At 38.7% G+C, this 27,005-nt stretch overlaps 1 protein-coding gene and 1 pseudogene across 17 annotated transcripts in view; both read right to left on the bottom strand.

Moving 5' to 3' along the window:
* The window catches only part of Lrrc7 (leucine rich repeat containing 7), a 468,470-nt gene that overhangs the window by 302,695 nt on the left and 138,770 nt on the right, over positions 1-27,005 (bottom strand). For all 17 annotated transcript variants that reach the window (XM_045138031.1, XM_045138025.1, XM_045138023.1 and 14 more), the window contains one exon: positions 6,247-6,449. In XM_045138031.1, the coding sequence (XP_044993966.1) occupies positions 6,247-6,449 (203 nt within the window). The remainder of the gene's footprint in view (positions 1-6,246; positions 6,450-27,005) is intronic.
* Positions 3,141-4,634, bottom strand: LOC123456005 (annotated as a pseudogene).

Genomic DNA, 27,005 nt, shown 5'->3' with positions numbered 1-27,005 from the left:
AAGACACTTTCATCTTCTTTTATTGGGACTTCTCAGGACCTAGCTATTTCTTTGGCTAGTAAGTTCCTGAGCTGTCACAACCATGGGAGGAGAAGACAGACATACAGTGATTAAATACTTTTCTAGTTTGACTTGGACACTCAGAGAGAAAAGAAACAAGCCTGATTTGTATTCTGTGTCTGGATGGATCTTTTGCTTGGGAGAGGCAGCCAATCCAATTATTATTATTATTATTTTCATTTATTTATCTGCAAGCAGACAGAAACAGAGGGAAGAGAGAATGGACATGTAAAGGCCTCCAGCCACTGCAAATGAACTCCAGATGCATGCCACATTCTGCAACTGGCTTTACATTGGTACTGGTGAATCAAAGTCAGATCATTAACCACTGACCCATCTCTCCATCCCCAAACCCATCTTTTTTAAATCAATTTGGATGGAGTTTTCCCATACTTAGAATATGTAATGAGGATTAACTGATATAGCATTCTTTTTGTTCCTGTTCCTCATTTTTCTGTTTTTTAAAAGAATGAACAAATATCTTAATTATATCTCAAATGTCACACAATTCAGATCACATTAGTATATTAGTATACTGAATACTTGCCCCCAGTACTTCAGTTTCTCTGTAATTAGGCTGCCCAGATCCTCAGGATCAGGAAGTAACCCTCAAGTACTCCATGGCACAGAAGATACTAAACAAATACTTGTTCTGACCTAAAAAATAACAAATACTAACTTTGTACTAATTTTTCTACATTACAATAAAATTCCACTCTTAGGATTTAACTTTTTATTGTTTTTCTAGCCAAGTCCTGCAGTCCATGAAATTCTTCACATTGTTTATCAGTCAGTGACAAGTAGATTGTGTGAGTGCCCTCAGTGTGAAAGTCCCGTGCACATCTGCACCTGGAGGCAAAGGTGCCATTCCTTCCTCTATCAGTTCTCACCTGACGAGAGTCATCACCTACTTCAGCCCAGCCTGTGCTTGATGTGCAACCTGGGATTTTCCTGGTGTTAGCCCTGTGACTAACAACTTTTCTAGGTTTGACTTGGACCTCCTAAGCAAAGATCCAGATGATGCTATATATTTACACTCAAAAAGGAAGATTATTTTAAATATACATTAAATAATTCCTAACTTTGAAACTTTATGAAAACACCACAGTTTACAATCCTAAATTCATAATTCATAGTGCATAATAATTCCTTTTAGTCAACACATCCACATTTCAGTTTTGGAATAATAAAGTTCAAGGTTTTATTGTAGGAGATTTTTTCTGGATATTGAATATCTAATAAATTTTATTTTAACATAAGAAATGATCTCCCAGTGGTGTAAGTCCTTCAAAAGTAAATATTGTGTAGTTTTCTTTTTTTACAATCATAATTATTTATTTGTCAGTGAGGATACAAACGTTAACAGATACCATACTGAATTACCACTTATATGTCAGAAACAATACAAGTTCCTAAAAATATTCTGTTAAATTTTACACAAGAGAAGCTTATCTTATCAATTGTACAGTGAGTATTATAGACTTAAGTTTCTTAATAAGGACCAGTAGTGGGAATACACAAACTAAATCCCAAAATATGAAAAAAATGCATACATACATATATTTATGTACATGTAGATCTCTTTATATATACATGTTGATATATAATAGCAAAACTGGAATAGTCTTGACAGCAGTTATCTGGGAACTAAACATAAGACTTCAGTAAAGTCTTAGTCTCTTAGCTCTCTCATTTTCTCAGTCAATCGTGGCATACCATTACAGCTGAGATTTCTCAGTAACAGGAAATATATTGAGACACTTCATTGGTTGCTTTATTTTTATTTATTTATTTGAGAGTGACAGGCAGAAAGAGGTACAGAGAGAGAGAGAGGTGGGGGGAGAATGGGCATGCCAGGGCTTCTAGCCACTGCAAACAAACTCCAGACACATGCACCCCCTTGTGCATCTGGCTAATGTGGGTCCTGGGGAATCGAGCCTTGAACCAGGGTCCTTAGGCTTCACAGGCAAGCGCTTAACCACTAAACAATTTCTCCAGCCCGCACTGATTGCTTTATACTTAATGTCTTAATTTTCTTATGCTGACTTAAAGTATTAAGTGCAGTGCATATGCCAAAATTTTAAGCAGACCACTGGCATGTCATTCAAGATCACAGTGATTATATGGAGCGACATGACTGGAACCTAGATACTCTGGATGCAGAAACCTTTACTCATGTACTATTTGTGATCCCCACCCCTTAAATTCTTGACGAGAAAGAAACAAGCATTATCATTAAATTGATATAGTACAAAGGGTTTATTCCTAATTCAGTGACTCCCCTGCCCCCCGAGGTAGGGTCTCACTCTAGCTCAGGCTGACCTGGAATTCACTAGGTAGTCTCAGGGTGGCCTCAAACTCACGGGCGATCTTCTTACCTCTGCCTCCCAAGTGCTAGGATTAAAGGCATGACCCACCATACCTGGCTCTAATTTAGTAACTCTTATATACAGTTTTATTATTTTTTATTTTATTTTTCAACATAGGGTCTCTCCCTAGCCCAGGCTGACCTGGAATTCACTATATATTCTCAGGGTGGCCTCAAACTCTCAGCAATCCTCTTACCTCTGCCTCCCGAGTGCTGGCACTCAAGGTGTGTGCCACTATGCCCGGCTCATTCATGCATATAGTTTTATAGAAAGAATATAAAGCTTGTTGAAAAACAATTTTTTTCAGGGGTAAAGAGAATGAGGTTCTAAAGATGTGGCAGAGGTGAGGTGATAAGTAGTAAAGCACTTCCTTAGTATGCCCTGCGTTTGTTCCCTACCACTGCAAAGAAAAAGAAAAAAAAAAAAAAAGAATTGTGCAGAAGTACTACTTTACTTAATGAAGAATCAGTCATGAATCATTTTACCTTGGGTGTGTGGGAAATGATGGATCACTATTCTCTCCTAAATAAACAAGAGATGGGAAAGAATAAGATAGAAGGAAATGCACACATCTTACCAGTGAAGAACCCTCAAAGGGAAAGACTAGAGAGAGCTGAAAGTTTACACTGATGCCAATGAACTCCATGAGGCGCACAGACACCAGGGCCAGCCAGAGGTGCTGCACAGAAATGGATGCGTTCAAGCGTTCTGTCAGCATACTGTCATTGGCTTTGAACAACTCATAGGATTAAAATATGGAAAAACTTCAGGGGGAAAGCCGCAATCACGGAATGTACAGATAAATGCTCCATTGTTTGTAACGTTGTAAAAGGAGACTGTGTAAGCATCATAGTCTAGGAACACTCCAATACGATGGGGAGAGACAGACACAAAGAAGGTCATGGAGAAGTTAAAATTATTGGAGAAAGGGGAGAACCCCTGAAAAGCATTGTATGTATGGCCACTCTTCATCCCTATAACCCAGTACTCAGATGAGTCCTGATACTTCGGAATCTGTACAGAATTATATAAAGACATTCTAAAACCCATACTGAGTCCAGTTGTGCCTTGATTAAGTTGAGAAAATGTCAGCTGGTAGCATCTTCTACCACTCACTCCCAGGAGCCTGTCACTTTTCATAGATACTTCTATCTCCCAGTAATGCTTCCCTGATGTGATAGCCGGTGAGCCCAGAGCACCCCTGGAAAGATTTGGTTCATTTGGTCTCTTTTGGTTGTATTTTATTCTTCTTTGGTCATCAATAATGATAGTATCTGGATTCTTACTTGGATCCAGTGTCACCTGAACCCTGTAGCATCAAGCCTCTGTCAGCTCTTGAAATGCTTTCAGCGCTACTTGCAGATCAAAACCTTGGAATACTCTTCTTCATTCTTTCCGGAAAGTTTTTGGTGTTGTCAGAGTCAAGGTCTCACTACTTTCTATGATGTCATTCACATCCTGTAGCATGACATTCGGGGACCCCTCCAACCGCTTCTCCAGCTCTGAGATGAGGTCCCTCACCAGCTGCTTCCAGGCTAGTTCATTTTCAGACTCTTCCAGACTATCCAAAATATACTTTTCCTCTTTCTGCAGCTTTTGCAGCTCATTCTTCTCTTCAGAGTTCAAGGCTTTTGTCAGTTGTGTAAACACCGCCTTAACATTTTGTTGTTCTCCCTTTATTTGATTCTTCCAGTAGGTTCTCTCTTTTTGGATGACATCTTTCCGGTTCTCAATTTCTTTCTCCTCTGCCATCAGTTTCTGCAGAATTTCCTGGAGCTTCTCCTTGTACTCCTGGGCCACTTCATCCAGGAGCAATGTCTTATGACCACAGTGTTCCTGAGAGCGCTCACAAAGCCAGCAGATGACCACCCTGTTTGTCCTACAGAAGAGCTGCAGCTTCTCTCCATGGTGCGTGCAGCAATACTCCTTCTGTTTCTCCTGCTTTGGGTTCAGCTGAACCCCCCTGAGCCTCTCCACTATGTTGGTTATGTGCTGATCAGGCTGCAGATTCTCTAACTGGTAACTGGCCTGACACACAGGGCACATGCCCTGACCAGCTTTGTTTTTCTTGGATTCATACATCAAAGTGATGCAGGCTTTGCAGAAGCTGTGACCACAGCCTGTGCTCAGGGGTTCAATGAAGAGATCCAGGCAAATGGGACAGGTCACCTCCTCCTTTACACAGGCCAGTATTTCTGAAGCCATGGTCGCCGTTCCTCTGCTTCTGCTTGTCCTATTTCTGATTCTCCACCTGTACAGACTCCTGCAAGACCAGCCCCTGGCTGAGGTCGGCATGCCCCCTGTGTAGTTTTCTTAAGTAGTCAGCTCAAGCTAGTGACTTCACCATTGGTATGCTCTGTCTTTGATTTGACCCTTTCTGCTATATGCCTTTAGTCTGCTCTAATTGATTTCTTTTTTAAAGTTTTAAAAACTATTTTATTTATTTATTTATTTATTTATTTATTTATTTGATAGGGAAAGAGGGAGAGATAGAGATAGGGATAGAGATAGAGAGAGAGAGAGAGAGAGAGAGAGAGAGAGAGAGAGAGAGAGAGGAGAGAGATATAGAGAATGGGCCATGCTAGGGCATCCAGCCACTGCAAACGAATTCTAGATACATGTGCCACCTTGTGCATCTGGCTTACGTGGGTCCTGGGGAATTGAACCTGGATCCTTTGGCTTTGCAGGCAAGAGCCTTAACCATCAAGCAATCTCTCCAGCTCTCTAATTGATTTCTTAGTCAGTCCCTATGACAGACTAAGGCCCCAGGACACCTGTTATGATAGCAGTGTGCATGTATACAAAGTTTTCGTGAAAACTTCTTACAAGTTACATGCTGCATAAATTCAATTTTTTTTGTACTGCAAGGAATTGAACCTATGGCCTTGCATATACTAGGTAAGCACTCATCCACTAAGCTACACTACTAGCCCCTTCAGTGTAACTTTTAGTAGCCAAATACTTAAAATCCAGAAGCACATGCATTCACAGTAATAGCTGTACATCTAAACTTAAAGTATATATTTCAAGGTTTTAACATAATTTCACTTTAATATGCTTTTGGTTTGAGAATAGAGTGTCATGTTTTCCCTTCCTTTTCTAAACATTTTTTCTAAAATTTTTGTAAAGCAATTTTTTAAAATGTAGCCCAGGCTAGCCTGGAACTCAGCCTTAGATCCCCAAGTATTGGAATGACAGGAACAAGCCACCATATCTGGCTAGCAAAAGTCATTGGTGTTAATTCTACTGCTCATATTTTTTTGGGGGTGGTGCATTAAAATAACAGTGCATAATACATATAAAATGATTTTCATGGAGATCATTTCATTATGAATGTATAATATGAAGTTAGAAATAGTGTACAATTAAAATACAAAGAGAATATGCGGGAGCAGTCATACCAACCCTAAGGATGCAGCAGATGAAAGGCGTGGCTTGACAGTTCCTTGATGGATGGTGTGGGTATTCGGTTGGAAGGTCATACATCACATGAGGTACTCTGATGGAAGGCTGTGATGTGTGTGTGCGAGACAGATATTTATTTGGAAGGTCTGACACAGGTACCCGGATGGAAGTCTGACAGTTACCAGAATGTAAGGATGTGGCATACAGTTATCCACATCAAAGGACATGAACTACAGGTACCACAATGGAATAGCATGACATACAGTTACTCAGATGGAAGAACGGACTACAGTTACCCATACAGAAGGTCAAGATTTGAGTTACCCAGCTAATTGAAGTCATAATGTGACCATGGTCTGGATGGGAGGAAGGAATCGCCTGACTCTGGGTGATTCGTGGAGTGGACACATACCTTGGGCAGCTCCTCAATCTGGTTGGCATCGAGGTACAGCTCCTCCAGTGTACGCTCAAAGTTGAAGACCTCCTTGGGCACTTGCTGCAGGCTGCAGTGAGAATAGTCCAGCACTGAGACGATCTCTTCCTCACCACGGAAACAGCGGCAGGGCACCAGGCGGCCGATGAGCTTGCGCTTGGTGGTCATCTCCAGGCACTGCACTGCGGAGGAACAGCAGAGTCCATTAAAGGCTAGGGGCTTCAAGGCTATCTGCGCAGTAGGCAGGCTCTATCTCCAGTCACCAAGCATGGCAGTGGGCTCAGGGGTTTGGAAAGCTTGTCATCTCCACACAACCTTAAATTTACAGTACTCAATGCAATTTGTTAATTAAAGAACTAGTATTAAATATATATTAATTTGAACCTCAATTTAAGTTTGTTTTTACTTATAAATCAATTGCTGAAATAGAAATTAATGATATTTTATTTTTAAAAGCCTATATAGCATTTTATTTTCAAAATTGCTTGCGTTAAGTTAGATTAAAAGGCAACCAGTGATAGAATGGTCTTCTATGCTGTTAGCTTTTTCAGCCAAAGATGTTCCTATGCCTCCTTTAACTTCTGAAATTAGTGCAGGGATATTCTGGGGACAAGTTCTTGAATAAGCACTTACAGATGGTTGTTTTCACATGGAACTCTGTAGAAAGCCAACTAAAAACATTAAAATGATTGCTTTCCTTTTCCATCACCTTCTATCTCAAACTCCTACACTTCCCATTTCTGGGAGTTTGAATCATAAGACTGAGTTTTGTCTTACCTGACCTTCCTGGAATTCTTGACTGGGGTTGATGTCTTCATGTCCCTACCTGGGAGGCAGCACATATTAAGCATCCATCCCATTACACCCTTAATAAGCATGTGATATATTGACATCTAGTAAATGTGTGTGCTATATGTTTAGTTGCATAGATCAATGATGATAACTTATACTGTGATGATAGCAGAGCATAAAGACAAGAGGTAGGTTGGGAAGACAAATAACCAAATCCAGAGACTTGTGAGGTTTTAACAGGAGGTAAGAAGTGAGGCTGTGGGCATAGGGAGATGTCTTGAGAGAATCCCCAATTTTTAATGTGAGAAGGGTGCAGCCACATGGGCCATCCAGCAGAGATGCTATACAACTGACCATGGCAGCTCCGTCTCTCTCCCTCCTGCAAGGCCACAGCTGAATCAACAGTTCATGTGTGTCATGTACAGCTTTTTATGTATCCTGTTGTGCTGACATTTCCTGTGATCTATTTGTTTCTACAACTGCAGAGCTTTTATTAAAAAGTAAGAGAAATAAGAATATCGAGATTTGCACTTGAGCCATTTGGAGTTTAGTTTATGTAGTCCTGCTTTGCCTTTCACTGACCCAAAGTGTAAGCTCACCACAATGCAATGAGCTCTTTCCATGCCTGGGTCTCTCTTATCTACTCCCTCTGAATGCTTGGACTGTATTCATTCTCTTCTTCCTCCTCCTGTGCCTCAGTCCTGACAATGAATGCTCTTACAGTCTTTTAAAGTGAAGCAAACTAAAATTCCATGTCACATGCTCATTCCCAGGTAGAAGGACAGTTTTCTCTATTCTCTCCTTTTATTCTAAAAGCTGGTTGCCTTCACTTGTCCTCTTAAACCCTGATACTTAATGGTTTCATTACCTAGTAACATCGTTCTATTCTTTCTCATATCATTCACTTACTAATCTCTAAAAAGCTCCTTTTTATCCATTCATGATTTTGATACTTGCTTCATGAGCCCTTCTTGATTTAAGTTCTTCATGCAAAATAACTTTGAATCATCTTTACAACACCTCCCAAATACCTTGATTGTAGTTCCACTTCTTTTTTTATGTCTAGAGGAAGCAAGAGAGAAAAAGAGAGGAGGAGAGAGAGACAGGGAGAGAGAGGAGAGAGAGAGAGAGAGAGAGAGAGAGAGAGAGAGAGAGAGAGAGAGAGAGAGAGAGAGAGAATGGGTATACCAAGGCTTCCAGCCATTGCAATTGAATTCCAGATGTGTGCACCCCCTTGTGTGCATTTGTGAACTTGCACACTTGCACCACTTTGCATCTGGTTTATGTGGGATCTGGAGAGTTGAACATGAGTCCTTAAGCTTTGCAGGCAAGTACCTTAACTGCTAAGCCATCTTCCAGCCCCACTTCTTGTTTCTAAATGATGAATCTAGTATATTATAAGGTGGTAGGAGTGGATGTTATCTTTCTTGTAATAAATTTTCATATACTTCTAAACAATCAAAATATCTGAACAACCATTGGTTTTAAATAAATAGTATCAGGCTGGAGGGATGGCTTAGTGGTTAAGGTATTTGCTGGCAAAGCCAAAGGACCCAGGTTTGATTCCCCAGGACCCATGTTAGCCAGATGCACAAGGGGGTGCATGTGTCTGGAGTTTGTTTGCAGTGGCTGGAGGCCCTGGAATGCTCATTCTCTCTCTCTCTCTCTCTCTCTCTCCTCCTTTCTCTGCCAAATAAATAAATGCAAGTAAATATTAAAAAACTTAAATAGTATCAATTAACTAATTTCATCATGTCTGTATACTGTATTTAAACCATATTAGTTTTTTATGCTTCTTTGCATGTCCTTAGGGTTAAAAAGTGCCTTGTTTATGTTGTTTACTCTCTGTACCTTGTACCTTTCACTGATTATTTTCTGACTTGTGTCTCAGTGTAGTCACATGCATATAACCTCTTCCTCCTAGTAGTCCTTTGGGAAAACTGCATCCCTGCTTATGTCTGCAGCAGGTGTTTTCCCAGACCCCACAGAGTTGTCATCTGGGACTCTTTCTTCACTTTTGTCTGTGAAGTTGGCATGTTTTTCCTGTGTTAAATTTTCTATTTTCTGGATTTTGCATTTTCTTCTGACAAGAGTTATTCTTTCAGTTTGGTAGATTATAACACCCATTTACTTCCTGAGAAAGTATTTGTAGAAGGTACTTTTTGAGAGCTTGCATATCTGAAAATGATTTTATTTTACCTACAAATGATTGAAAGTTAGCTGGACACAGATTTCTAGATGAGCAATACTTTTTCTTCACAAATTTGGAGGCATTTTGGATTTATTTTCTAGCTTGCAAGATAACCCTGTTTTATTTTATATACTAAGTCCTATTTCAGTCCCAACTTGTCCAGCACACTATTTTAAAATTTTGTTCCATCCTCAGTTGAGAAAATTCAAGACAATAAGATCTTTTTTTCTTTTGACTCATTGTTCTTGGCTTTGATGACATCTTTCATTCTGGAAGTACTGACTTAGCAATTCTGATCAATCTTGTCATTATTTCTTCCTCTTCATTAGCTGTTTTCTTTGCTGACATCCCAACAAGCTGAACAAGAGAACATGTACTTATATTCATCCTGCGTACTAGTTACTTTTGCATTGCTATACACAAATATGTGGCCAGAAGCAACTTAACCAAGGGAAGGTCTATTTTGGTGTACAGTTATGAGAGGAAGTTTCATAGTAGGCAAGGAATATGACAGGATAGGGATTACAGCTGGTCACTGCAGTCAGAGATCAGAAAGTGAACAGGAGTCTTAGCAGTTAAGGCAGAAATCCTCCTTCTACAGGTTTCACAACCTTCCTAAAGAGTGCATCAACTAGTGACCAATGTTCAAACACATGAGTCTATGGGGGACATTTTACATTCAAACACCACTGCAGCTGACCCTCATATACTTGGGGCCATCTCATGATGAAAAATAGATTTATCCTACAAGTGAATTATATGTTCTCTTATAATATCTCTATTGTTCTTTCATTTTATTTTATGGGATATTCTCTCCAGTGTATCTTGTAAACCCAGAGAGTAATAGGCCTTTAATCTGGCAGTGTATTTTATACTGTAGGAGAGTTATATGCTGTTTGCTGAATGTCACTTTTTCATAGGATCCTTTAACATATTGGGTACTACATCATCTTTATTTCTCTCTGATTTTTTTTCTCTTGGTACTTATATCACCCCTGGGTTCTATTTCCTCTCTGATCTTTTCTTCCTTTCTCAGCATAGATGTTTTCCATAAATATCTGGTGATCCTTGATTGTCCTCCACCGCTTAATGAAGCTCTAAGAAGAAAATTGGAAACTTTGTGTGTGTGACAGGTTTCAGGGCAAAGTGAGCTGGCATCAAATCAAAGAAAATTCTGGAAAAGAATGATCTGATTGTCTACCTGGGCTAGAGCCATACTCCTTTGTACACAGACTTTCTGTCTAATTTCTTTTAGCACAATGTCTCTTTAATTTATTGCATGGTTCTTGGTTCTTCAATATTCTAAGGGGATCTATGAGGCAAACCAATTCATGTCCCTTCATGAGTATTTTACAATGTACTTAGCAATGCATAAATTGTGTTGTGTTGGTTTGTAAAAGTATGCTAAATGTTATCTACCAAAATCTTCTCTGTGTTCTCCACATTAGTAGACACATATATTTTAAATTCATTATAATTTAGTGAGGTCTTGTTTGTAAGGATAGAAAACTCAGTAATTTTTAAGGTTGGAGGATTGCTTTGAGTTCAAGGCCAACCTGGACTATAGAGTGAGTTCCAGGTCAGCCTGAGTTTCAGTAAGACTCTGAAAAAAAAAAAAAAAAAGAAAAGAAAAGAAAAAAGAAAGTAAGTAATTAAGAAAGGAAGAAAACCCAGCAAAACTTCCATGTCTAATGGAAGGTTTCCTTTCAATTTCTTTATCCTTTTAATTGCTCCTTAGTTGACCTGGTAATCTTGTGCAGTTCTGAGCAGAAATGTCACAATCTTACTTTGTAAATGTGCTCTTCTGTTGGTCCATTTTACATTGCACTGTAATGGCCCCACACCCTCACCTTCTCATGTAGGTTTCTTCCTTTCACTCTTGAGTAGCCAATCTTTTCCTACACAGGTATGGGTTTCATAAGTTCATTTCCTCTAGGCATATTATACTTCTATATGTACACTCTTCCTTAACAGACTTGTTTACCTTTCTCAACTTTCACTTCATTTGACATTACCTAAGAAGTAAGTGGATGGATTCATTTATTTCCCCTAACAGGTTCATTTCCCTTTTAATTGGTACTTTATGTTCTAAAGGCCTCACCAGCACAGCACACTCATGCCTGAGTGATGCCGTGAGAGCTCATACATCATGGTGGTCAAGATCTTGAGCTACAGAACAATCTGCCTGGCTGTGTGACCTCCAGCAGATCATCATATGCAAGCTCATTTAACATACCCAGAGAACTTGGAGCTCTGTTGTTAAGGCTGAAGAAATTACTGCCTTACCCAAACCTCTCAATATCAGAATGGCTCTATTATCCACCTAATTTCACAAGTCAGCAACTTGGGAATTGCTGTAATTCCTCCCATTTCTTCACTTCTGACATTTAGCAATCACCAGGTTCTAATCACTAAATACCGTGAATGTTCCTGCATCTGGCTTGTCTTCACCTTGACAGCCCCTCACTCTATATTTTGCATCTATGTCTGTGTCTGCCTTTCTATTGTTCTTCCTCAGTGCAGTGATGTTTTGAATACACAAATATGATTATTCTGTCCTCTTGGATGAAAGTAGTTTAATAGATCCTCTCTCTCCTCTTAAGGAAAATTCTATACTGTTTACTATGGCTACTAGGTATGATGTAGCTCTGTTGTTTGTCTTTAGCCTTCTATGTCCATATACTCAGCTCTTCCCTATGTGGCCAAGTCCCATTTTCTCCTCATTTCTTGTGGTCTATGCATTCATGACTCCTAAGATTACATGACCTTTATTACACTAGGCTCAACTGAGTCATACTTCTGCATAGGATACAAAGGTACAGTCTCTTTGTTTACATAAAAAAATCAAATTAAGTGGGTGGAACAGCTTATAATTTCAATCTTATTTGTCAAGATAAGTAATAATTCTCACAATATATGAATGTGATATACAATCACTTGCTGTAATTTACTATGATGACATTTTAATTTCTCAAAAATGAGTCTTATAAACTATGTTGAATGCTCTATAAGGATATGGTACATGTCTAGCTTGTTCAATATATGTATTTCTGGCAACTTATCTAGAACTTATCTCGAACCAGGTTCAAAATTAGCTGTATAATTAAATGAATAGGAGAGCTGAAGATTATAACTGTTTTTTAAAAGTATGTATTTTTATTTATTTATTTGAGAAGGAAATATACAGAAATAGGGAGAGAGAGATTGAGAGAGAGAGAGAGAAAATGGCCATGCAGGGCCTCCAGCCACTGCAAACGAATTCCAGATGCATGTGCCCCCTTGTCATCTGGCTTACTTGGGTCCTAGAGAGTGGAACCTAGGTCTCTCCAGCTCAGATTATTTGTATAGTCTGAAATTTCAAGCCAATTTACAATCTGTCATCTTGTAATTTTTTTTCTTTCATAAAAAATAAGCACCATATTTTACTGATAAAGTAATTAAGAGTTAGTGGGTATTTGATATGTATAAGGTCACAGCACATTTGGGAGACCTAAGCTGGACTCACATGTCTTTATACAAAGCGGCTGTGCACTTCCAGCAGTGGACTGCCCCACACTGACAGAGATGCACATAGACCAGCAGCCGAGCACTTGCAAAGACAAAGATGTGCATTCATAAGTCTTCTAGTAAACACATGCACATCTGACCATGATTTGCACACAGAGCACTTTCAAGGTGAAACGAGCAAGAAGGTAGTAATGAGGAACATAGCTTTTTTCTCTTATTCAATTATTAATGTCAAATACTTTTTCAGTATATCCAGAGAAAGAAAACATAGTAAGGTAGACAGGGAAAGTGTCTCAGAAATTGGGTATAGCACATTATGCAAGAAATTACTAACATGTTACATATACAATTAAGAGAAGCTCACATCATACATACCACTAAGAGAAGAACAGTTTGGGGCTTTTCTAAAATGTGGACACACAAATCCAGGTGGTGTTACACTCAGACTTGATACATTGACTCTATAGCAACTTGATTTCTCAGGTCACCACACAGCCCACACATTTCAAATGGAAGTTCTGCTGGGCAGAATAGTAGACACCTGGAATCCTAGCACCGGGGAGGGGAGGCAGGAAGATTGTGAATACAAGGCCAGCCAGCCTGGCCTGCAAAGTGAGATCTTGTCTCAAAACATCAAACAAAACAGAAAAGAAATTCTTAGATTCTTAGTTTTCAAAGGGGCTGAAAACATGAAGAGGAAATAAGGTGTGCATTTCTGTTGGCTGAAGCTCATCCAGTACATTCTTTGAAATAAAAAAAATAAGAACATCACTTCTGCTTCATACCCAGCATGGATTCCCTTCTTTCTTGAATTACATATTTCTCTGGCTGAGTTGAATCCTACATGGGATTCTCTCTTGTCTCTAGTCACCGTGTCTTCTGCAGCTTCCTTTTCAACAGTCTACCATGGAGTCAAACACATTTGAACAGCAGGGCTTGTTAGCAAGCCCTGACCAAGGTGAAGCAACAGGAAAATTTATTTTGCTGTATTCTGTTTCATCCCACCCTACTAAGAATTCAAGCCAAAGGACATTTCAGTCACCTGGGAATTTTGCCTGCAGAATTCAGTACAAACAGTGACAGCACATGTGCCAAACATCTGACTGTCAATGCCTGTTCATTCTGACGATCTCAGGCCTGTCCATCTTGACCTTGCCTAATATTCCATGCCTAGAAAGCAACAGAACAAAGTAAAACTCAAACTTCCCAAGATTTCCTGTGACAAATATGCAGGTTGTCCTTTTTAGTTGGCACAGTTGCATTCTTTCAAGTGACAAATATTTCTAGATTATTCTCTGGGAATGCGTTTGCCTCTCTAAATGTGCCATAGGGATATGAAAGTCTGCCAAGCTTTCTCCAGGTCCTACTTAAAACAAACATCTTTAAAGCCATTACTTAACCTGGAGCACTCTCTGAAACCTGGTATCAAGGTAATCAACTGAGGATTCTTGGATGCCAAATGCAGAATCAGAGGCTTGTTTGTTTTTTGTTTTGTTTCTTGATTGAAATGATTACATTTCAAACCTAATCAGATTCCATGGGCTTGTTTTCCTTTTGCCATTATAATAACACAGCTTGCAATTGTTTTCTGTTTTTTGATCCCTGGCATGACAGGGCTATCTGGGACAAGTCTCCTCCTCATGGATTTTAATGCTAATTAATATCAGCCATCAAGTAAAGAGATCAAGGAGAGCAGGGCTGGGGGACAGCTTGGTCTTGCAAGCCTGAGGACCTGGGTACGATTCCTGTAATCCTGAGGGGATTGTGGTATGCACTTGTAGCTCCTGTGCAGAGGAGTCAGACACAGACAGATTTTGGGGTCTTGCTGGTTGGCTAGGCTAGACAATTTGTTGAGTTCAAGGCCATTGAGAGATCCTGTCTCCCACAATGGGGGGTGGTGGTGTATCTGAGGGTCCTCTTGACCTCCACAGACATGTAAGCACTCATGGTAGGTGTGTGTGTGTGTGCATGTGCGTACACACACAGAGTGTGTGCACACTCATATGCACACATGCACAAACATACACACACACACATACACACATGCACAAACATACACACACACACACATACACACATGCACACACACGTAACACAGCAATCAGTTTTAAGATAAGCTCATCAAATATCTCCAAGGTCTCTTGTATGTTTCTTTATTGAAGGACATCTGTGCTTCTCTTTTCTACATGACCTTCCTAGGAATCTTCATCAATTGACTTCAAAGAACCTCTTTCTATGAGTGAGTTCTCATATGGACCATAACTCTCAATTTCATCCTAACTGTTTAATGAGATGGATAATTTAAACACAACTCAATTTGTCTAAAGCAGAAATTGGAAATATTTACTAAGCTTCTCCTCTGTATCAGGCTGCTTTTCTTCTTGCTTTTATAATTTGTGCTATAATTCTTGTGGTTTTATACATGGAGCCATCTTTTGTTGCCCCTTTTATGTACTAGTTACTGGGTTAGGGTCATATGCTTGGGAAAACAAGGAATAGCAGAGGGAAATATATTGAACAAAGTTAGCAAATAAATTCATATTTTTGTTTTATGCTAAGTGCTATGTAATATTGATCATGTTTTTACATCTCAACATATATATTTACTACCGGGAAGTGAGATAAAACTAAGTTAAATGATGATTTTGATTTTATACAGTAATAAAGAAATTGTCTGATCTAAAATTTATGTGTATTATTCAGCTCTAAAGGCTTCACTGAATCTACATCTTTCTTTCTTGTGAATATGAATATTCCTGGTGGTAGGGCTAGAGGTAGCACAAGGCCGTTCATGTGCTGCACTGCTGAGCTGCATCTCCAGCCTTCTTCGCTGTAAGTTGTAGTACTTCCAAGAAATAAACAGAATACATTAGCATTTAAGGGCTCAGGTTGTGATACTTTGAATGTTTGTGCCCCATTCGAAACTGATGCTGAAATTTAATTCTCATTTTGGTAGCTTTAAAGGGTCAGGCTCTTTCACTGGTTAAGTCAGAAAATACAGCTATAGAGACACTACAAAATAAATTTCAATATCAGATTAAAATAGTCAGACTTAAGGGGAAAGTTCTAATTCAGTAATAAACTGTTCCAGTTATGTTGTTTGAGGACTCTGGCCTCCAGGAAAGTTGCAAACCTTAGCCAAGAACCATAAGATAAAATAAATTTCTAAGAATTGGTGTACTCTCTAAGAGATAACTTCTTTCAAGTAATAATGTAATGTTTTGGAATGATATCTAAAGATTTGTTCACATGGAGGTGCAGAATAAAGACTGGAAGAGAGAGGCTATTTACTAGATTGAGCCTTGAACAAATTGTTCAAGTGATGTGCTTACCTTTTTTGTAATATTTTTATTTGTTTACAGATGAAAGAGAGAGACAGAGAGATACAGAGACATGGACAAAGAATATGTGTATGTTAGGGTCTCTTTCCCCTACAAATGAGCTCCAGACACAACACATGCACCACTTGGGCTTTACATGGACACTGAGGAATTGAGTCCTTGCTGGAAGGCTTTTTGAGTGAGCTCTTTGAACCACTAAGCAATCTTTCTAGCCCCAGCTGCTGTGCTCTCTTAAAAAGTTTTATTGTGTAGCACAAAGTATAAGATGATGACTTATGTTCCTAATGATGACAGATTATGACAAGGACCATGTTTCCATATGCTCTCTGAGAAGTCAGAGACATCTATAAGATCTTCTTTCTTTATTTAACAGAGAGAGAGACAGACAGACAGACAGGCAGATAGAATGGATGTACCAGGGTTTCTAGCTACTTCAAGTGAACTCTAGATGCATGCACCACCTTGTGCAACTGCCTTATGTGGTTACTGGGGAACTGAACCTAGGTCCCTGATAAGCCATTTCTCCAGCCCATTTTTTAAAATTTTCTTAAATTTAGTTAATAGTACCTTTATATATTTTATTTTCTTTAATAAGAATCAGTATATAGAAAATTTGTGGGTACTTTTGAAAATTCTGCTTTCTGTGAAACACTATACATATTACTGTAGACACCTGTGCAAGAATTTTGGTGAGCATAAGTGGGAAAGGACTTCCATAAAGCTAAAGGTCTTGTCTCAGCATCTTCCCTATGTGAGGACACAGTGTCAGTACAGTACACTTCACAGGAGAAGGTGGAATACCCCTCTTTTATGTCTCATACAAATGACCTAAAGAAATAAATATTAATGATTCTTCATGTTCTTCAATCATATTCTTAGAATGTTGTTCATTAATATTTTAGTTAATGCTGACAATAATTGTGCATGTGCCTTCAGGATAATTAGAACAAGTACTGCAATTTTTAGACTCATAAAACATACAGGGTTGTTAGTGATAATCTTTTACTCAATTAAGTTGCTTTAGGTATAAATCTAGGCAGTCATTTTATAATTAGGAAGGGTTTTTTTTTTTTTTTTTTTTTCGAGGTAGGGTCTCATTCTGGTCCAGGCTGACCTGGAATTAATTAGTCTCAAGGTGGTGTCGAACTCATGGTGATACTTCTACCTCTGCCTCCCAAGTGCTGGGATTAAAGGTGTGCACCACCATACCCGGCTTATAATTGGGAAGATTTTTAAGAGTTATGAAACATACAAACCTGTCTTATGTCATCCTCGGGCTATAAGAAGAGTTAAAATAAGAACTGATTTTGGAAGCTTTCTGCGAAGGGAGCAAAGGCATGCAAGAATGCACTCACAAATAGAACAATTACTAAATGAAAAGTTCATGAAAACTGAAAATGGCAGAATCAGAGGCTCATTTTAAAACTGAATAGTTTTGTAAGTAGTAAGAATTTCTTTTCATTACTATGTTATGATATGGGATTAAAGTGAATTTCAAATACCAGTTTACAATATTCTGAACTTTATGTGCTCATTGGTTCAATTTATAAGTAACAAATGATATAAACAGAACTTTCATTGTTAATGAAAGAAAACTTGTTATTGAATTAAATTATTTAAAAGATTGTTAGAACCAAGAGTTTGAGAGAACTAAGAGAATAAAACAAGTATCAAACATTTTGCAGGAAGCACTGGAAAAAACTAAAAGACAAGTGGGCTATTGAGATGAAAAGAGTATGTTCAAACAAAGAGGTCCTGCAATGGACAAAATATGCTTCACAAAAGTCACAGTGCTATCCTAGTAATCAGTCAAGTAGAACACGTGTAAATTTCCTCAGTGGGTCCCTGGTGTTTTCACTATCAGTCCCATACTTCTGAGCAGGGGCTACATGCCTGGACCAACTATCATTCTCTTCCCAAACACACCCATACAATCTCAGTATCTTCCCACATTTGTGTGTTCCTTCTGCCTTCTCCGAACTCCCTTGTCTTCCTGTCTCTCCTAGATGAATTTTCTATGGAAGAATAATTATTTTCAACTAACGTCATATAAAAATTTTCTTTTTGCAACACTCTGGAGGCTGAATTTAGAGAATCACTATAAGTTTAAATCAGACGAGAACTACAGAGTGAGTTCCAGGTTAGCTTGGACAAGACTGAGATCCTGCCTAAAAAAGAAAAAGAAAAAGCAAAACTACTCCTAACTATCTTTGGATTGAATACTGCCCACCCCCCCCCCATCCTCAACTTCAAATTCATGTGTTTAAGTCCCAGTCTCCAGTACCTCAGACTGTGACCTTATTTGGGAAAAGGGACTTTGCATATGCAGTTAGTCATGATTGGTTATAATGAATTACAGCACCGTCTACTTCCAATAGGTCTAGTACACTTATGCCCTTATCAAGACAAGGCCATGCAAAAGGACATAAAGGGACACTGATAAAAAGAGGCACAGGGAGAAGATGGCTGTCTACAAACAAGGTGGCTCCTTGAGCAGATCCTTCTCAGGTTCAAAAGGAACCAGCAGTAATCTTTGTCTGGTCTAGACAGGTTTGGATGATGTGGAAATGAATTTCTGTTTTGAACCACACAGTTGTTAATGTGTCATTGTGAAAATCCCAGAAAACTAATACAACCTTCCACTTCAGCTTCTAAACCACACAAGTGACCTTTCTCTGGCATCTACAGAACTCAAAGTTCAATGCAGACATGCATGTGTACTGCTACTTCCTGGCCAATTTCTTGACACAACATGAAACATTCCTTGTTGATGCAATTCTTTAATTTATGCTCTTAATACATAGACATTACACAGGAGCCATATATTGACACTGTTTTTCACAGACAAAGGGAAAATGAAGATGAGCAATTTTGCTTGGCTTTAGATTCAGCATCCTGTTGAAGATGATTATGAATATTTCAGATATAGATAAAAATGTCCAGTGAGAGTATAAAACAAGATGCTCTGAAGAATATGTGTGATGTAACAGAAAGATGACACGAAGAGTGTCCACTCATTCTAAGAAACACATACCCAGGGAAGGAGCAGATTCCCAGCATTCTCAGGCAAGCAGAGTGACTGTTATGAACTGCTTGAACTCAAGCAATTTAATTAAAAAAATTAAATGGACATTAGAATAGCCTTTGAAAATGACATAACAGACATCATGGAAAACCATGTGAGACTGTCCCTGTGGAAGCAGCTCCCAGGAAATAGAGTGCCCTGCATGGTAATGTGGACACCCTAAATGGAAGTGGGAACACTCTGAAGAGCTTTTGAAAGAGGAAAATTAGAAATCACATTGTCTTAGACTGCACATGGTTAGCCATCAGACCATGTGAGCTATAGCAGGGTGATATTACCACTCTCTCAGAGAGAAGAAATAGTAGTAATGATAGAAGAACAAATTGACAGGTTGGACTCATAATTTTGCTTTTCTTAAAATTCTATTCATTGATTTATTCAGCATATAAAATTAATGCATGCTTACAATTAAACATTTGGAAAATGTAGAAAGAAAATATAAGAACATATAATTCACCATACCTTGGTCATACACAAAGGATTGACATAATAGTCTTTTTTTTGCATTCGTTTAAGGTTATAGTGTAAAGATTACATATGTTTCATATCATGTTTTTCACATAGCATTACACTGGGAAATTTTTCTCATTAAATATTCCTAAAATTTAGTTTTGAAGACTTTAAGTATATCTACTAGCTTATTTGGCCAGTCTTCTTCATATCCTAGGAGTCTATATAATTTATTATTTTCCCCAAGTTCTAATGAATGATTTGATAAATAGTTAATATGTATTCTTATGCATATATCAGAGAAGATATATTTTAACAGTTTACTATTGACAAATATTGCAAAATTACTCAATTACTTTTATCAAGTGGTATTCCTTAGGGTTATTATATATGAATAATCACTTCTATGGCATTTTATTTGATGTCAGTCTGATGAAGCAAACTGTGATCTATGGTGTTTTAATTTTCTATATTTCTTAGTTGCCATTTCAAATTATGCTTGCAAATTTAGCTTATTGAGTGGATTTAATTTGAGTACAAATGAGAAATTCCATTTTCCACCAATTGCTGCTTTTAAACATCATGTCTGGAACTCCCCCCAACCCAGACAACAACTTCCAATCTCATGGGTTTCTGCTTTAATCACCTCATGTTGATAGCCAGGCTCTGACTCTTGTTAAATGCCAGCACAGTGTGTGGATGATACAGATGACATTTCTGGAAGTTTGCCCTCATTTTTGAGCAGGTAGATTTATTATAAGAGAATGTGATAAACAGATAACTGTTCCATTTTGGTATTTGGCACATTAATGGAATTAATGAAATCTTACTATGTACTTTCCTATCAGCTTCTGTTTTTAGCAAGCTGTTTTTACACTTGTATGAATAAACAGAAAAATATTCTTAAGGTTTTCATCTCTATTGTCACCAATGGACCCTTTGCAGAGGAAGTAAGTCATCATAGCACTCATATTAACAGACTCAGAGATTTTGCACACAGCTTTAGGTAAAAAATACTTATGCTTTTTACTGACTCAAGATGCCACAGACCAAATAAAACTTAGTTTTGGTTGTCATTTCAGTGTAACGACTTTATAACGTAGCATGTTCTCTCTCGTATGTGGATCCTAGATATGGATGATTGGACTTCTGTGTGAGTAGGAAGAAAATTCAGTAACAAAGGCCAGGAAGCTAGAAAAGAGCTATAAAGGGAAGAGAAAGGAAGGGAGGGGGTACTTAATAGGATGGCATTGTATGTATGTAAGTAGAAGAAGAGATTAATGGGGGTGAGAAGGCCCAAAGTGAGGTCAGGGGAAGAGATTGAATAAAGGAAAGGTGGACAGAGGAATAATCAAAATCTAAGATGATATAAATAAATCATATGGAAACCTACTTTTTTGGTCAATGGAACACTCAGGAGCCATAGATTGTTACTAGAAAGTTTTCAGTGCCAGGGATGAGATACCTTCCAGTGAGTTGTTGGCCAGGGAGGTCCCTGATGCTCCCAAAACATTACAGGCCATTGCCAAGGCCCTTGGTTTCTCACCCAGAATAGATGGTAAGACCCTATTGTTGAAGACTCCACATACTTGGGCTGCAAGGACACTGAAAAATCCTGCTGGAACTGAGCTGATAACCTTCATGTAGACCAGCTGACAGAAAGCTGGAAAAAGGCACACTGCATGAAGTTCAATGGGAGAGAGAGAAATCACCAGTGAAGATACTCAACAGTGGACACTGCAAGCCTTATATTTTGCCAGCCAGGCCAAATGAGCCAATGGGTGCAATAGTGGCACATCTGTCATGGTGGAAAGCAACTGCCCTCTAATTGGACTGGGGGCCTGCTCCATGGGAGGGAATGCATCCCTGATATTGACAACCTAAAACAGGGGTAGTCATGAGTCCTAGGGTTGTAACGTCTGCTGCTATCTGGCTACCTGTATATACTATGCTCTTCAAACTGCCCAGGAAGCACTTCTCTTAATATTCATACCTATATATTAATGCTACTCTCACTTTTGGTAGAGAACCTTCTCTTTTCAGATGGCAGTGACCTTGGGATGACTCTGAAAGCATAATGGTTCTGGGAAGTGACAGGAGTACTCAGTACTGCAATATCTCTATCACACCTTCCAAGGCTCAGGGTCCATTGCAGAAGAGGTGGCAGAAAGAATGTAAGAGCCAAAGGAAGGGTAGGACTCCTTACAACGTGTTCCTCCAGACAGAAAATGGCCTGGATACCCATGACCTCACAGTGCTTGATGCTACCTACACAAGACCATCATAAGAGGAGGAAAAGATCATGACATCAAAATAAAAGACAGACTGAGAGGAGGAGGGGATATGATGGAGAATGGAGTTTCAAAGGGGAAAGTGGGGGAGGGAGGGCATTACCATGGGATATTGCTTACAATCATGGAAGTTGTTAATAAAAATACTAGTAAATAAAAAAAGAAGAGAAAAAGATCTTTATAATTGTATTTAACCTTTTTATTTAAAAGTGTCTTTAATATGATGAAATAAGTATTTTTAAAAATATTCTACCCAGTTATATCCTTTACAATCTTTATAAATAATTCAATAATATTCATGATAACAAGCAGAAAAAATTACAATGAATAGACTCCCAGGCCTGGGGTGGTCTGTCAGTCAGTAAGGGGCTGTTCTTAGCCTAAAGGTTTTGTTAGTGCTAGTTTACATTTTGGGTTTTACAAGATAGTTTTTCTATGTGTGGACTGTTGTCTGCTGCTATTCTCACTGGCACTTAAGAGGTGGAAAGGTTTGTCAAAGACCCTCACAGTCCTCTTCTCCAAACTTGACTTCTCTAAGATGCTGCCATGTTTGTTGACCATTCAGCCATTATTTCCTACTCCAAGCCCTGGGAAGCACCTCCACTCTACTTTGTGTTCCCATGTCATTGTCAATGTCAAGAGTGAGGACTTTTAAAATATGGCTGTCCTCTTGTGTGTGGCCATTCTGCAATGATGCTCTCCCCTCTTGCTCCCACTTCCTAAGTAGCTTCATCCTGACTGGCACAGACCCACGTTGCCTTTACACCTCCTATACGTTTTCAGAGGCTTCTCAGTCAGGAAGCATCTTTATTGATCTCACAGTGGAGAGAACCTAATTGTCCATCTTGAAGTCAGCTCACATGTCATTCCCTCAGCAAATTCTTCTAATTTTCTTGAGATGTAAGTTATGTTCTTATCCTCTATGAGCACTTCCTAGCATCCATTGGGATGCATTATCAAAGATGTCATAACCTCAACCTGCCCACCCCTGATTAAGACAGAAAGTTCCAGAATTCTTTACTTTGGATTTAATCCCATCACCTGATGATTCATTTTTTTAAGTTTTATCAGAAAAATTCCAAGCATTTTCATGACTTACTAGATACACATATTGGTGCCATCTAAATGATGGATTGCCTTTCCATGAAATGCCTTCTGTAGTAACATTTATACCCTAAAAAGTACACTGGCAGGATGTTACCAACACAACCGGGCCAGCCCTGCTTCCTGGACTATGTTGTCTCTTATGTTCTTAGGGAAGCTGTGACTCTTCTGCTCCAGAGGAAAAGCACATATGGCTTTCAAAATAATTCTTAGGTTTTAAGAAAAATAAAGAAATGTTTGTCCAAGTTGAGAGCACTAGTTTAATAATATTTTTAGTAATAAACCTCTAAAGCAATGCAGATCTATGGTATAATGCCTTGAAATAATAGGTACTTACTCCCTGGTTTTATTTTCTTTGCTTTAGTCTGAGAATGGTAAACATTAAGTAAATGGGTCTCATTCCTAAGTTATTCATAGCTATCTGTTCAGATATAATATTTACGTATATGTACACCCATACATAAGTATCTTCTTAAAGATCATTTAAAGACACTAAATGCACTCAAAATAAAAGACATAAGATTATATAAAATTAACATTATTAGAGTATATGAAATATATTAAAACATACAAAATAGTTTAATTGTTAAAGTGCTTGCTTTGAAGTACAGAGAAGTAAGCTTGACTCTCCAAAAACCCAAGTGAAAACTCTGGCCATGATGCGTGAACTTGAAATCCCAGTTCTTGGAGGGTAGAGACCGAGACTCCCTAGAACTCGCTGGCAAGCCAGCTTAGCCTCATTGGCTTCTGGCCAGTGAGAAAGTCTGTCTCAAAAAATAATTAATGATGTTTTTGAAAAGCAATGTTAAGGTTATCTTCTGGCCTGCACATACAAATGCACATATGTGAATACTCCTGAACACACAAGTGCACCCCCACCAATAGGTACCTGCTCACATATACACACATAAAGAAAGATTATATAAATTATCTTATTCACATAAAATTATGCCCTGACATTAAAACTGAATTGATTTGTAAATCTTTTCATTAAACCAGTCAGTGTTAGTTATTTATAAATTGTATAAAGTCACAGCGTTTTCGTATATTAAGGTATTAGAAAACTTTTATTCTAATCCTAATTCTGATGCTAAGTGTCTTGAATTATTTGATGTTTAGATTTTCATAGGTAATTTTTATTATAATTATTCAAATATTTAAATACCCAAATAAATGCTTAGAATTCTCATTATTTCAAACATATAGGTTTGCTTTATTTCAATTTAGAATATATAAAGGTTTTAGAAAATTTTCTGACACACTGCATAAACACATGTATACATACATAATTTTATATTACTGTTTTTATACTTTTAAAAAATGTATTCAAAACTAAATTAGGAATTACTTTCTGAATTATTTATTCTGGCTTAAACAAGATGAAGCTTCATCCTGAACAGACCCATGTTCTAAGTGGGGAGGATCTGACTCTAGTGATACAAGTTGGAAAGCTGTTTGAGCTGGGTTTGAAACCCATCAGCATGCTCTAAAAAGGAAGCAGCAGGGCTGGAGAGATGGCTTAGCGGTTAAGCGCTTGCCTGTGAAGCCTAAGGACCCCGGTTCGAGGCTCGATTCCCCAGGTCCCACGTTAGCCAGATGCACAAGGGGGCGCATGCGTCTGGAGTTCGTTTGCAGAGGCTGGAAGCCCTGGCGCGCCCATTCTCTCTCTCTCCCTCTATCTGTCTTTCTCTCTGTGTCTGTTGCTCTCAAATAAATAAATAAATAAATTTCAATAAAAAGGAAGCAGCAAAGTAAAAACGTAGATAAACAAACTAGTACATTCAGGTTTCAGCAGTGATACTCGGTCAGGATGGCAGGCTGCCTTCACACTGAACACACAGAACACCTGAGGCTGGACATGTTTGACTGTTGTTTCTCTATCTCCCCTCATACATGTTACTGCTTGTCAATATCAACATCAAGTATACACCATAGGTTCTTTGGTTCCCACCTCAAAATTATCAAACGACAAAACCCCCAAGATGCTCAGTTGAACTCAGCTTTTAGATAAGGGATGGGTGTCGTAAATATGCTCCCATACATGTACTCTACACAAATGATTACTTGAAATTCAAATGGAACTGGCAATTCTGTTTTTTCTGGCAAGACTAGATTATAAGCCTCTGCTAAGAGCTCACTACAAAGCTCAGCAAATTTCCCACTTACTATTGCTCTGTTTGAAGGACTCCTTTCCCCACTAGCTTGCAGGATCATATCTAACTCAGCCATTTTAGCATCTGTCCCATTGCAGATAGCTGTATAAGTCTAAAATGAATAATTTTAGTCTACTGTGTTTTGGGCATGGGTGCTTATGTCATTCCAGTGTGTCACTGTTTGGACATGATAGGACTAATAGAGAGGCAATTAAGGTTAAATGAAGCCATAAGAGCATGACCACAATCAAAGAAGATCAGTGTCATTCAGAGAAGGGACTCCAGGGACGAATGATGAATGTAGACAGACAAAGGAACAGCCAGAAAGAAGCTATCTGCAAACCATGGAGAGAGGCGTCAGGAGAAACCAGCTGCACCGCATCCTGACCGTGGGCCCCAGGTCCTCCCACTGAGACATAAGACAGACATAAAACATAAGACACTGCTTAAGCCACCCAGGCTGTTGTCTTCTGCTATGGAAACTGCTCTAGTTTCTTTTTTCCTTTCTTTCTTTCTTTTTTTTTTTTGATATAACAGAGTACCTGAGATTGGGTCGTTTAAGAGGAAAGACGTTTGCTTTGATGCTTGCCTCTGGAAACCCCAAGAGGGCCTCTCTAGGCACCTGCTGCCCATGGAGAGGTCTCCTGCTGTTGCCTGAAAGGTGGGAAGATGGAAGAGCAAGCCAGGTGTGTGCAGGAGGTTACAGGACCATGCAGGATATAAGGGGCTAGCACAGGGGCTGATTCTGCTTTACACAACTGTCTCAAACTAACTAATGCAGTTCTAGGACAGAGAAGACTGATTCCAAAAAAGAAAGACAGTAAGCCGCTCATTATCCTGACCCACTTCTTCATGGTCTTGTCCACATCTTATACTGTATCTTGCAGGAGCTAAGTCAGAGGCAATTCACAGTGGCATTTTTTAGAATATAACTGTCAAGTAAATTCAGCTCTAACAGAGTCAGTACCCATAATCTTTAGAAGACACCAGCATTCAGTGTCTTCTCTCATGGTTTACATCTTCAAAATTCAGATTTGGACATAAATTAAACTTAGTTTTGATAAAATATTACTTCATGCTTCCAGTAACTTGCTTTTCTTTAAGTTAAATAGGATATACATAAGCTAGTTGTTAATTTGCTTAATTAGTCAGTAAGTAGCCCACTTTTCTTTTCATAATATAAATGCAAATGTTACTTAGTGCAGCAGAAAGAAGTGGGCATAAAACTTTACATCAGTTCACAATCTAAAAGCCCTGCTGCATTCTCTTTAGAATCTTCTGCTCCTTGAGGCTCTATCACTGAGTTGGTGCAATTTGAATCAGTGATTATGGGACTGGCTTGGTACCACAGAAACGACCAGGAGCAACCCTGGCTCTGGGAGGCAGGAACATTCCAGGGCTTACACTAGAACTTCAAAAGGCCCCACTTGGCCCTTCCTATGTCTAATACCTTTAATTATTGTGCATATCTTGGTCTGTCTTCTGCTAGTCCCCCCAAATACTGGTGAGATCCATATGATTCCTGTTACAGTATTTCCCAGTCCAGTGCCTACCTTCCTATCTTTCCTATGCCAAGTCAGAAAAAAAATAGACAAAGCAACTTGATTTTCTTTCTCTTTGGCCTCATGCATATGCTCAGCCTAGTCTCAAGTGCTCCAGGCCACCAGATCAGTGCTTCTCTGTTGCCATAGTGACGAGTTACTGCTATCATGCTTGTAGTCAGGTCTCTCAACCCCTTTTCCTTGTTCAATAAAGGAATTTTGAATTATATACAGTGACCTAAAATCTTTTTTTTTTTTTTTTTGGCATAATTGCTGTCTGGCT

The sequence above is a fragment of the Jaculus jaculus genome, chromosome 19 (assembly GCF_020740685.1).
Source record: "Jaculus jaculus isolate mJacJac1 chromosome 19, mJacJac1.mat.Y.cur, whole genome shotgun sequence".
NCBI lineage: Eukaryota > Metazoa > Chordata > Mammalia > Rodentia > Dipodidae > Jaculus > Jaculus jaculus.
The sequence above is the reverse complement of the archived record's forward strand: the minus strand, read 5'-3'. Positions and strand labels throughout refer to the sequence as shown.